Source organism: Microcebus murinus, chromosome 7 (genome assembly GCF_040939455.1).
Source record: "Microcebus murinus isolate Inina chromosome 7, M.murinus_Inina_mat1.0, whole genome shotgun sequence".
Taxonomy (NCBI): Eukaryota; Metazoa; Chordata; class Mammalia; order Primates; family Cheirogaleidae; genus Microcebus; species Microcebus murinus.
In genome coordinates this window covers 54,558,006-54,572,349 of record NC_134110.1, presented here as the reverse complement: position 1 = coordinate 54,572,349, position 14,344 = coordinate 54,558,006, and the positions used below count along the sequence as shown (strand labels likewise).

The window sequence follows — 14,344 nt, the reverse complement described above, 5'->3', positions numbered from 1 at the left end:
TAACTATATTCATTGCAAATGAAACATTACATCTCAGTTTTGTAACATGCTAAAGTTGAATGATGAGATATGCAGTGTGGATTTGCCATATCATTCTAAAGTACATTGGCTGTCTCAGGGAAAGGTGTTAGCCAAAATTTTATCTCTGCAAGAACTGATAGTTAAATTTTATGAAGAACAGAATCAGCAATGGAAATTACTGAAAGAAGATTTCTATAGGAATGCAGCATTTCTGTGTGATATATCAAAATCAAAATGACTTGAATATTTCTCTGCAAGGTAAAACTATGTCTATATATGATATGTAGGCAAAAAATCCAAGTTCTTCTTTAAAAGGAAATTTCAGTTGAATATGTTCCCCAGTCAACAAAGGTCACCGACGAGCTGGATGACATATGGGAAACATTTGAAGAATCTGAAGTTGTTATAGAACTATTAATTGCAAAATATAATGAAAGGTTCACTGACTTTGAGAATCATGACATCACACTGAAATTAACATTTCAGCCTCACCTAGTTGATATCACCAAAGCACCTAAAGAACTATAGATGGAATTGATTGAGCTCTCAATAGAAGACATTTTAAAATCACTGACGCTAAGAAAGATCCAACTGAAATATGGAAAAATGCAGTAAAGTACCCACATGCCTTCAGCAACATGCCTGAAAAATGCTTTCTTGTTTTTTAACCACTTATTGCTAGGAATCTACATTCTCCTACCTAACCCAAATCAAGATGCCCTTAAGGTCACAAATGACTGACACCCATCTAGAGGATCAAAAGAAACTACAGACCTCCATGCTGCAACCAAATATTCAAATGATTTCCAACAAAAAGCAGACACAACAAAGTCATTGAAAGGTTAACTTTAAAATTATTAGGTTATTAAGTATGAAATGTCGAATTGCCTTAAATACTAAGTTTGACAGTTGATAATCTGACATTTTCACCTTCACATTTCTTGTTTTATTTTTATTATAAAGGTACATCCTCATTCTTTCAAAGGCATGGTTTTTGGCTTGTGATTATCTTTCTAATTTGCTTTAGAGTAATTTTTGTGAAATCATGGATAAGTAAAAACTTTGTGATATTTTTGAATATGTGTTCCATCATGGAACCGATGCTGTGTAGACAGCTTGAAATATCAGCAAAGTGCTTGGGAAGGATGCGGCTAATGAACATATAGTATGTCGATGATTCCAGAAGTTCCCTTCTGGCGATTTTAATCTTTAAAATGAGCCACAAGGGCGACCTGAGATCAAAGTGGATAATGATAAGACGAAAGCTGTAGTGGATGCCAATACATCTCAGCCTATACATGAATTAGCAACAAGGTTTGACGTTACTATTCCAACAACACTGGACCATTTGAAACAAATCAGTAAGGTAAAGTAGCTGAATGGATGGGTACCACATGAATTAAATGAGCATCAGAGAGAAATTATCCTGAAGCTTGTCTTTCTTTGCTGTCATGAAGCAAAGGCAAACCATTTCTATACTGTATTGTTACGCATGATGAAAAATGGATTCTTTCTGACAATTGCAAGCATTCAGCATAATGATTGGATAAAGTGCCAAAAACACAGTCCAAAACCAAATATTCATCAAAAAAAGCTAATGGTTTCTGTTTGGTGGTCCAGTGCTGGTATTATCCACTATAGCTTTATGAAACCTGGTCAATTGACTACAGCGATGTCTACCGCAACCGACTGGATGAAACGATGAAGACGCTTGCAATTAAGCAGCTAAGATTGGTTAATAGAAACTGGCCAATCCTCTTACAAGATCACATGCTGCAAAAGACAATGCTCCTCAAACTATAGAAACTGGACTTGGAAATTCTCTGTTATTCACCATATTCACCAGACCTTGTACCAACTGACTACCACTTCTTTCAGGCTTTGGATCACTTCTTGCACAGAAAAATATTCCATTCTCAACAGCTATGGAAAATGCCTTTTGAGATATCAGTGCCATTAGGTCTCCATGCTTTTTCACTGCTGGCATAAACAAGCTACCATTAAGATGAGAAAACTGTGTGGATAGTTTAGGTACATATTTTGATTAATTGTACTGCTTCTTGTTTGAGATACAATAAACCACTATTGATTCAAAATCAGACATTTCATATTTAATGACCTAATAGTTTTCATTCTTTGAAATTATTAAGTTCATAGTAGTTTGATTTTTACAAAATAATGCACATTATTAATATATCTAATTGAAGTTTCTTGAATGTGGCCTTATTTGATTACAGCTAAATTAAGATGGCCTTCCAACATGAAAAGATCCCTCCCCCAAGGCCTAATTGTAACAGAGGTAAAGGTCTGAAAAAGGGCAAGGAAATGTTTTACTAGTCAGCTGTTTAAAACCAACCACCCTTTTTGAGAATTAAGAGCTGCCTTCTTTCCTGAGGTCAGTAATCAAAGGGGCAGAAAAATGTTCTTTGCTGTTTGTTTTCTACTATCTTAAATCACTGGAGATGGCTCAACTGGAATTGTCCAAGGGTCACAAGATAAGGTCTAAAGAAACCACCAATTATATAGTTAAACAATGGTAGCCTGAAACCATGACATGTGATGCAGGTCACACAGACTAAGCCCAACTTCTGAAAACCTGCCTTTTAAAAAGCCTTGTTTCTCTGCTTAAAGACTGGATGGTGGTCTTTTGAAATGTTAGTCTACTGCCCTCCTCATTTGCTGGCAAATTAATAAATTTCCCTCTTTCCTTTTCTCAAACCACTTGTCCTCATTCTTCATTCTGATTTGGTCCTAGGGACAAGTATCAAACTTTCAGTAACATAATCTGAGATTCCTCATAAAAAAACATTCCAGCAAAGCTCATTTAAAAAGAGACTATTATAGCCCATAATTATATTTGCTGTCAGGGCGTTCCACCAAAACCCACCTGTTTCACTTATCCCACTCCTAAATTGAGCAGCTACTAATACTCACAGCTGATGAGGTGATTTGGGGTCATACTTCCGATTGGTTGACTACCATGTAAATGAAGTAACTTTTGGGACATACTTCTGATTGGCTGACTACTATGTAAATGAGGTGACTTTTGTGAAAACTTGCCATTGGCTAACTGTAACCCCCAAAAAAGTATAAAACTAAAAGAAAACGAAAAAGGGGCGCTCAGAGTTTGGTGGCAGGTATGCCCCTCTTGGCCTGCCGGCAAAATAAAGCTGACTCTCCAACTCTCCGTGGGCCACTCAGGTTTTTCTTTGGCCAAGAGTTGTTCACACCTGCTGGAACATTGCTACACTTTATACAAATAATCAAGCCAAGTATAATGAGACTAAAATTTATTTTACAAAGAAATTGCTCCTACTATAATTTGTCTTTGGTAAAAACAAGGAACTAGAGAGAGAAAAATTACTTTTCAGAAGAGAACTATAATAAATCCATTATTAATTTATTTCCTGGCTACAAGTCTCTAAATAATGTTTTGTTTTTTTTAATTATTTTTATTTTGGCATATTATGGGGGTACAGATTTTAAGGTTTCAATTAAATAATGTTTTTTAAATTTTTCTGACTTGGACTTAATGAAATTGCCACTACTTTTTCCTGAGACCCAACCTCGTAACATACAGAATACAGACTACAGGTGAGAAAAATCTATCAGACTGCCACTGCTTACTTCCACTCTAATTAAAGATGCTTCAAGTTTAGACACCTGAACTATGTCAAGCGGGATGCCCTTCAAGACACTGTTTTATAGATTGTTCCAAGCATTATCTTTGTTTTTCTTGTGTTTGAAAGCCCATCTACAATGCTGCCTCCTGAACTGGGACACAGCTGTTTAACTGAACCAATCTATTCACAGAACTAAGAGACTGCCTAAAAAAGATATGAAATGATACAATTAAATTTGCTCTTCTCTGGTTATCTCAATTTGGGGTGTTTTTTTTGGTTTGGATTTGTTTTTGTCTATCTCTATCTAAAACCTAAATCTCTAACCCAAATTGCTCCAAAGCTATCAGCTTGACTTGAAATATGAAAAACTTCCTTTTTTTAAGTTTCAAAGTAGGGACTGAGGAAATCAGAATATTTGAACATATTTATTTGAATATATTTTATCCCAAAATATATTTCTTTGACACATTTTGAGATGGCTGCCACAGGTTCAGCAGACAGAAGTAATGCTGCAAAGCTGTCTTTGGTAGGGGGAAACCTGCAGCTTTAAAGAATCTCTATTATTGTAGCCAAGTCTTCTTTGTCCCATCTAGGAAAGATTAACATGGAATCATACACCTTTAAAGGTCTGGGGGAAAAACAGGTTTTACCATTTACTCTCCCTGAGTACGGCTACCTTGAGAAGTTTCATTTACATAACAAAACCACCTTTGCTAGCCTAGCTTCTTCCTTTCTCCCTCCCATAACCTTCCCAGCTCCTAAAACCTGTTTTGCCACAATCGAAGTCCTCATTTGTTATACATTTTTGTACCTCATTGGGGGGTTAAATCTTTATTCTGAAGGCTCCCATGTATACACATAAAATGAATTTGTATACCCTTTTCTCCTATTAATCAATCTGCCTCCAGTCAGTGATTTTTCAGCAAACCTTTAGGGGGCCAAAGGCCTTAGTGCCTATGATAAGGGAAACCCCCTCAGACACCAGAGACCCCAGCCACTCATGGAAGACCCACACCAGCATAATACTAACCTGTTTCTTGGCCCATCAACTAGTCTGTAGCCTGGCATCAGAATAACACTAAATCTATTGCCTGGTGCATCAAGATAATACTGACCTATTGTGTGACACAACAACTAACCTACACCTGGTACCCTATCCCTCGGACCACCCAAACTTAATAAAAGTGGGAAAAATTGGGTAGACAGTACTCAGAATTTGGTGGTGAGGCCCCTCTGAGCCCGCTGGCTAATAAACTTTGATTCTCCTACTCTCCCTGTGCTGCTTGGTTTGTACTCGGGACCACCAGCAGTAACACTTGCTATAACACCTACAGAAGTTTGCCAAATGTGCCTCTTAAGTTGTCTGCATACATAGTTGCCCCAATATGCATGGCAAACTCTAACTCATTAACATATCTTTAACCATAACTCTGTTAAGGTTTTGTGAAATTCTCTCTGAAATCTACCCTGAACACTATATCCCTCAACATTTATCATTTCCTCCTCCATGCTATTTCTGCAACTTATTGCTATTTTCACTGTTATTAATTTATTTGTGGATGTGGCCACTAATCACCATAGCAGCATTAAATAAATGTTTGTTGAAAAAAATAAGCATTTCTTATTCCGGAAAATGATTCATATCAACAAACTAATGATATATGAGATATCTTCAACTGTATTTTTTTCTAGCAAATACTGCAAGATGAAAAACCAGTAAAATAGAACAAATAAAGCTGGGTTTAGATGAGTCTTCAAGGGAAAGCTAATCAAACTTCCCTTCCCAAAAATGGAGAAACAATACATTTAAAACTGCTATCGCTAGGCTTCACTGAAAATGTTCCCATATGCACAAATAACTTCTATTCTACAAAAATAATTTTAAAAGAGAAAAAAGGACAAATATGATTTCATTGATGAATAATGGTAGAAATCTTTAAAGACTAAGTAAATGCCACAAATCATAAGTACACGGTATAAAAAAGCTTTGAAACATTCAGAGGATAAAGATTAAATGAGTCAGTTTGATTTTAGTATGAATCATCTTTCACAAATGGAACAGAGTTATAACGAAGATAAGGGAGGCACAATACCTACATTAACTACTCATGTAGAAGTTTTTTCTTTAATTTTGTTTAAACAGTCTTAATTTTCTTCTTCCCAAAAGAATTTAAGTAAATAAACATATGACTGATGACCATGACATAAAATTTTCAGCAATTGTTTGACAATAGCCATTATTAGCAATTATATAATCTATATATTTATAGCCAAAGTGATTACTTCAGAAATGTAATCCAATCTATAGACTAGCCAGGTCCTTGGCTTCTAAATTATAAGCTTTCTTGCCAGACAACTCAAAGGCTAGAATTAGTGAAATACCATAACTCACTAATAGAAATAATAGTAAAATGATCATTATGATTGGAAGCTCAAACTAATAACACCGTAATCTAGAATTATGCTTCAAGATTTTGGTTGTTATCACCTAAATAAAGGAGAGATAAATTTATTTCTTACAGTTCTGAAGCAAGAAGTCCCACATCAAGGTCTAAGTCGGGTCAGTTTCAGGTAAGGGCTCTCTTCCTGGCTTGCAGATAGTGGTCTTCTCACAGTGCCCTCACACGGCCTTTACTTAGTGTGTGCTCTTGGAGAGAGAGCTCCTTGTCTAACTTTTAAGGCCATAAACCCTATTAGATTAGGATCTCTCCTTTATGACCTAATTTAATTAATCTTAATTACCTCCTAAAACCCTGTCTCCAAATACAGTCACACTGGGAATTAGGGCTTCATCATATGAATTTGGGAGGGATACAATTCAGTCCGCAACAATATCACAAATGTATATACCATAAAAGTGTTTTCACTATAATAAGCACTACTTCCTTGTCTCTACAAGAAAGTAGAAGCCCACATAGAAAAAAGACAGATATTTTTCTTTTGCGATTTTTTTGTTTTTACTTTTTTAATATGAAAACCTTCAAATATAAACCAAAGTAGGTAAAAAAAAAAAAATCACACAGCTCTATTAATTATTAGAAAATGGTCAATCTTGTTTCCCCTATACACATACCTACATTACTATGAAGCAAAGCTTGGTTATTCCATCTGAAGTATTTTAGTACCTATCTCTAATAGGATTTTTTAAAAGCTACAATATTATTAACATACTTAAAAGTAGTAACAATATCACTAAATATCTTGTTAGTAAATAAATATTAAATTAACTATTAATTAAATAATTATAATATTGATTATTGACAATTATTATATACATTTACTAAATATCAAATATTTAATATCACTAAATATCCAGTTAGTGCTCAAATTTCCTACTGTAGACATTGTTTATCATGAAAGCTGTTTAACTGATAATTAATTCTTCAATATTAGCTTAATGTTTAAAACTACAGGCTTCTATTTTTTCCCAGAAAAAAATTCCTGGTAGAAAAGAGGTTTTCTGCTTTCCTGCTCTTATTTCATTCTTTCTTCTTTGAAAAAGAAAATTAAAAATCACTACTGTAGAAAGGGGTAGGAAAATGAAAGAATAACTATCCATCCCTCATCAAATTTAAATGAGATAAAAGGTAATATTTCACTTTAAATGAGATAAAAGGTAACATTTCACTATTTAGTGTCTCCTTTTTCATTCTTTAAACTATTTCTAGCAAACAGAGAAATGTGCTGAAGCCAACTCCTACTGACTCATAGAAACCCAGTATTTAATTTCCAAGAATTTTGCAATCAGTAGCTTGAAATTGGCTACAAAATTGGTAGGAGTATTTTACACCATGGAAAGTGGCACTCTACAAATCACTCCTGGTTCCCCAGGCAGTTATTCAACACATACCAACACACCACATACCACTAAGCACATGTATCTTTATCTGCCTAGTGTATTTAGTTTATATTAGTCTACTGCATTCTGACCCTGTTTAAGATTAGAAAGAAGATACAGAATTTAACACTCAGAACAAAAGTTTAAGCTGGATTTTTTTTTTTTCATAGTTTGTCAGGATCAAAGGGTACTTTTGCCTGCTCGGAGAGTATCATGTGATATTGTTTACTTTGCTAAACTGTCTGTCTCTATTAACCAGTAATAAGGAGAATAGGTAGAACACTGTAGCACTCTTGATTAGAACCATTTAAATCTGGACTCTGCCACTTACTAGCTGTTTGATTTAGATAAGTTACAAACATCTATATGTACCTCAGTTTCCTCAACTGTAAGATGTGGATAATAACAGTATCTACCTCATAGGGGTACTGTGTGGATTCAACAGTCAGTAGGTGTAAAGTGCTTAGAATTATCCCTGATATGTAATAAGCTCTACTCAATAAAGGTTATCTAGTATTACTATGATTTCTTCTTGTCATACAATTTTATTGCTTTCAATGCAGGGGTAAATGTGGTAAAGGCCAGCCACCATTTGTCTCCCATAAAGTGATATATCCCAAGGCACATGCTAATAATACTTCTTTGTATTTGCTTGATGCCTTCCACTTTTCAAAGCATTTTCATATACCTTGCTTTAACTTCTAAAAAACCCTCATTATTGTCCTTATTTCATATGAGGAAATTGAAGCCAAGGATGTATGGAGTTCACTGCACCCCTTTTGACAGCTTTTACACATTACCATGTAATACTTACCTGTACATTAATCTTATCTTAGCACCTAAAAAGGATAACATATAAGTACTTGAACATACATCAAAGTGTTCTGCAAAGAGTAGGTTCTCAATAAACATGTTAAAATGATCTTATATGTTCCCTTTCTACTAAAGTACTGTAGTTCCCTAACAAAGAGCACTGGAACTACTTGGTATGTGCCACAAGATACGTACGAAAAAGTAAAATAACATTATGAATATGGTACTACAAAAACTAACAGTCAGATCCACCATGATGCCATCTGATTTACTGAGTCAGATAATTGTAGAATAAATTTTACTGGCAAACTTTAGGGTATAGCACATGCTACCAACAGCCCTATTAGTTAATAAAAAAAGATAAAAGAAAACTTTCGTACATACACACACACATACGTGTATGCAAAACTCTACATCAAAACATATTTGGTCAGAGAAATCAGAGCATAGCCAACTAATAAACCTGTGTGTACTACTAATTTAGCTGGCTTATACACATTAGGCCTATATAATAATTCTTAGTAGAGTATGGACCTAGCAATAAAAAGCAACCAATACTTAAGAGAGTAAGAGGCCAGACTGTATCTCCTCTGCTCCAACAAGAAATAATCAGAATTATTTATCCACTGATTTCCTTAGGTGCCACCAAGAGGAAAAGATTTATCACTACCAGGTAATGCCTAACTAAATTTTCTAACAGTTTGAGATTAAACACTGCATGATCAATACAGAACTCATACCAGTACCTGGGTTAGAAATAAAAAGAGGAAAATTCTATTAACAACACAAGAGTAATAACAGGCTTCCAACACCTGTTATCCATGCGACAAACATACTGACCAAACCTTGTGCTGGGTACTAGAACCCATGGCCTTTTCCAGGGCTTGGCAAACTGCAGTTCACAAGCCAATTCCCATCCATTGTAAGTTATTGTAAATAAAATATGGGAGTGCTGCCATATTCATTCATTACAAACTGTCTATGGCTGATTTCCTAGTACAACAGCAAAAGTGAGTAAGAGTAACAGGGGATTGTCTGGCCCACAAACCCTAAAATACCTCGCTGCGTGCAGAAAAAGTTTGCCAATCTCTGGCCTAGAGGGAATTCACAGCCCATGCACATCTGAGAGCCACTGATGTGAATATTCCTAGAAGAGTGAGTACAGAGAGAATGTCAGGGCAAGCTTCCTAGATGAAGAAGTGGTCAAATGGGACTTAAGTAAAGATTCAGAAGCAGCCTGACACAGAACTAAGAGTATGCTCCAAGTAGAGTTTACCACATAGGGAAAAAGGCTCAGAGGAAAAAGGATGTAGGCAATGTCTCTAGAACTGCAAAAGTTTAATACTGCCAGAGTATAAAGAAAGACAAGGTTTGAAAGAAAGGCATTATAAACTGTATACACCAAGATGAAAACTTCGTATTTTCAGAATATATATCATTCTGTGTTCATACTTCCAAAAAACGATAACAAAAAAATCCTACCACTTCTGGAAGGACATACAAGAAACTTAGACAAGGGAAATGAATACTGCAGACTGGACAAATAAAAGATGGGATCAGGGTGACTTCACTAAATACCTTTTATAATTTTTTGTTTTAAATCACATAAATATAATGCCTTTTCTAAGATTACATATTTTAAGATGTGCATTTTGTCTTGAAGGAAATATTAAATGAATTTAAGCAAATGATAATATTACACAAGCAAATCAGACAGACTACTGTGCAGATGCAATGTACAGGAGGGCTGGAAGGAGCAGAGTGTAGTTACGGAGCTACCAATAACTATTGGTTCTTTGAAGCAAATATGTTAACAATGTATTGTGGAGTTTACATATGAAGAAGTAAAACAGCTCAAAATTAACTCAAAGAGGAGAAAGAAATTGAATTATATCATTGTAAGGTTTTTACATTGTTATGCAAAATATTAATTAGAGGCAGACTGTGATAAGTCAAGGATGAATATTATAAACTCTATATTAACAATTAAAAATAATAACAATACAAACAGGTTTAAATAAAAGCCAAAAGAGAAAATTCAATGGAATTTTAATAAAATTTTTAAAAAATAAAAACTTTAATTAATCCCCCAGAAAAGTAAGAACAGAGACCAAGGAACAAAGAACAGATGGGACAAATTGAAAAGAAATAGTAAGATGGTAACATAAACCCAAGAATATCAGAACTAGATTAAATTAATTGTCAATGTACTAAGCTCTCCAATTAAAAGACACAGATTGTCATATTGAATAAAAAACAAGATCCAATTATGTTATTTATAAGAGACATACTTTAAAAACAAGGACACCGACAAATTGAAAAAGGATAGAAAAAGATTTTTTAAAAGCCAGAAACTACTGTATTAAAATCAGACAAAGATGATTTCAAGACAAAAATTATTCCCAGAACCTAAAGATAAAGGAAGACATTTCATAATGCTAAAAGAGTCAATTCATTGTAGATTAAACAATGCTAAATATTTGTATCCAAGTAACATAGTTAAAAAAGCATAAAGCAAAAATTCACTCAAAAAAAGAGACAAATCCACTATTATAGTTGAGGAAAACACCTCACATAGGAAAAGCAGACACAAACATCTACATCAGCATTAATATATAATATCCATTAGAGTGTTTGCCCAGTGGTGAAAATGTAGGGTTAAAGCAGAAAGAGAAGGCCTAGGGAGCCTGAGTGCAGTCATTTTGACCAATATCAGACCCTAACCACTCTGAACATGGCAATCGCCAGCCCAGAACCACCTCAGAATGGATCAATTACTAAGTGGGATGCCTTACACATTGTGCTTACCTTTCTATAACAGTTTATGATTAACCTTTATGGCCTGACCTCAAGACAATGCTGGTTACATATGGCTGTTTTCCAACAAGGTTTTTGAATATTTAAAAACGTTACTATGGTCCCATAAGGGGTCCTCCTCCTGCTTGGGAGAAGACCCCTACTCTGTCTGTAGAGTAGGATATACTGTCTGTCTCTATCTCAATAAACTCTCTGTTGCTACTTGGCTTGCACTTGAATTCTTTCCCACTTGAAGCCAAGAACCCAGTTGGGGGGCTTTCCTCCCTTCATTGGGATACCCCTGCCTCATTGAGAGTAGAGGTGAATACATAAGTGTAAGCAACAGGAACAAAGAGAAAAATTAAAATTGAATTAAGCAGAAATTGAGTTTTATATACATAGGATTCCACATACTAAAGGTATGTATACCTCAATTCTCTGGACATCAGATTAAAGGGAAAACTTACTGGAAAATCCTAATATTATATGTTTGTCTTACCAGCATCACTGTTAAATTCATAATTCTTCCAAGGTTATCAATGTAGTAGACACTGTCTTGATACCATGAATCACAGTGTAGGTAATTATACATTCCAAAAGCATGCATGTGTTCCAGTGTATACTGATCATCTCGAAGTTTTACTTCTGCCACAGCTGAAATTCAAGAAAATAAACATAAACATCAAGAGTTTTACCTCACATAGTTCCTTTCTGTAGAATGCCAACAAGGCAAAGAAATCATACAATGCCAATCACAAATGACAATTCACTTTACCATTCATTCAAAAATAACTGCCAGGTACTGACTAAGCACTGTAATGCGGAGGATAAACAATAAGTAAAACTGACACAATCAGGCCCTTACAAAACTTAGACTATAGCAGTCATAGAGGATAGGGCTTTTTATGCCATGACTCTTTTTTCAATTAATGAACTCTTACTTATAATTACAATAAAAGAACAGAAATTCTAAAAATGAAGAACTTCCCATCTTCTGGGCAAACATTAACTCCAATTTATAAAGTCTTTGTATACTTTTTCAAATGTTTTTCCTTCTATTAGCTCATTCATTTTAATACACATTAAGAGAATGTTTTTATTATCTCATTATACAGTTATGTAAATAAATGCAAACATAAACAGTGATCTCTCCAATGTCATACCACATCATTCCTAAGGTGACAAAACAAAACAACAGCATATCTGGACCAGAAACAAGGTCTCCTACTTAGAGAACAGGGCTTTCTTCACTACAGCATTAGCTGCTTCCCTAATTTTAAATATGCCAAATATGCTCTCTCCCTCCCACTCTACCTGCCCTTCCATGCAGATAGGAACCCTTATAGCTTAAGGCTGACCATAACTTGCAATTAATTTCTGCCACGACAGGAAATATATAGGTGGACTACGCTGGCCAATACCTTACCTTAATATAAAACTCACTTTACTGTATTCTGATTGCAACTATTATCTTCTTTTCCCAAAATGCTCATCTGTTCCTACTTCCAATACCCACCATACATCTGGGCTGACTTCCATTCAATCACTCATTTATTCAGAAAATATTTTAATAGGCAGCAATGCTACAGTAATGAGCAAAGAGTACAGTATCTACCTTGTTAGCACTTAAGATCCAGTGAGGAAATGAACATAGATCAAATAATCACATAAATTTTATATAATTTTTATATAATAAATTGTATATAACTGTGATATTATAAAGAAAAAATACTGGGTGCCATGAGAATATGTAACACAGAGATCTAATGTACTCGAGGAGATTAATGAAAACTTTCCAAGGTTTAAGCCAAGATACAAAAGATGAGAACAAATTAACTTAAGAAGAATTTTTTTATTTTTTGAGTAAGGGTTTCGTTCTGTTGCCTGGGCATAGAGTGCAGTGCTGTCATCATAGCAAACTGCAACCTCAAACTCCTGGGGGGCTCAACTGAACCTCCTGCCTCACCTTTCTGTGTACCAGAAAGGTGCATGCGACCATGCCCAACTAATTCTTCTATTTTTTGTAGAGATGGGGTCTCACTATGTAACCTAGGCTGGTCTTGAACTCCTGGTGTTAAGAGATCCTCCCGCCTCAGTTTCTCAAAGTGCTAGGATTACTGACATGAGACACTACATCTGCCCAAGAAGAAACATCTTAACTAAGGAGGTAAAAGACCTCTACGAGGAAACAACAAAACTGATGAAAGAAATTAAACAGGACACAAACATATGCAAAGATGTCACATGCTCATGGATCTGAAGAATTCATATTATTAAAAATGACCATACTATCCAAAGCAATCTATAAATTCAAGTAACCCCTATCAAAATACCAATAATATTTTTCACAGGAACAGAAAAAACAATCCTAAAATTTGTATGGAACAAAACCCCAAATGGCAAAGCAATACTAAACAAAAATAACAAAGCTGGAGGCATCACACTATCTGACTTCAAAATGTATTATGAAGTTATAATAACCAAAACAGCATGGTACTGGTATAAAAACAAACATAGACCTAGAAAGAGAGAACCCAGAAATAAATCCATGTTATTTACAGCCAACTGATTTTCAACAAAGGTGCTAAGAACATACATTAGAGAAAGGACACCTTTTTCAATAAATGATCCTGGGAAAACTGGATATTCATAAACAGAAAAATAAAACTAGACTCCTGTCTCTTACCATATTACAAAAATCAACTCAAAATGGATTCAAAACTTAAATGTAAGAGCCCAAACTATAAAAGTATTAGAAGAAAACACAGGGAAACACTTCAGGACATTGGTGTAAGCAAAGATTTTATGGCTAAAACCTCAAAAGCATAGGCAACAGAAACAAAAATAGACAAATGGGTCTATAGTGAACTAAAAAGCTTCCACACAGCAAAAGAAACAATAAAGAGAGTAAATAGACAACCTGTAGAACGGGAGAAAATATTTGCAAACTATTCATCTGACATAGAATTAATATCCAGAATATATAAGAAACTCAACAACAAAAAATCATCCCATTTAAAAGTGAGCAAAGGCTGTGAATAGTCATTTCTCAAAAGAAGACACATAAATGGCCAACAGGCATATGAAAAAATTATAAACTTCACTAATCATCAATGAAATACAAATCAAAACTACAATGAGATATCATCTTAACTCAGTCAGAATGGCAATTATCAAAAAAATAAAAATAACAAATGCTGGCAGGGATGTGGAGAAAAGGGAATTCTTATACAATGTTGGCAGGAATATAAAT

At 34.7% G+C, this 14,344-nt stretch overlaps 1 protein-coding gene across 2 annotated transcripts in view; it reads right to left on the bottom strand.

Moving 5' to 3' along the window:
- The window catches only part of NUDCD1 (NudC domain containing 1), an 83,026-nt gene that overhangs the window by 57,155 nt on the left and 11,527 nt on the right, over positions 1 to 14,344 (bottom strand). For both annotated transcript variants that reach the window (XM_012786309.3, XM_012786310.3), the window contains exon 2: positions 11,591 to 11,745. In XM_012786309.3, coding sequence (XP_012641763.1) covers positions 11,591 to 11,745 — 155 coding nt within the window. The remainder of the gene's footprint in view (positions 1 to 11,590; positions 11,746 to 14,344) is intronic.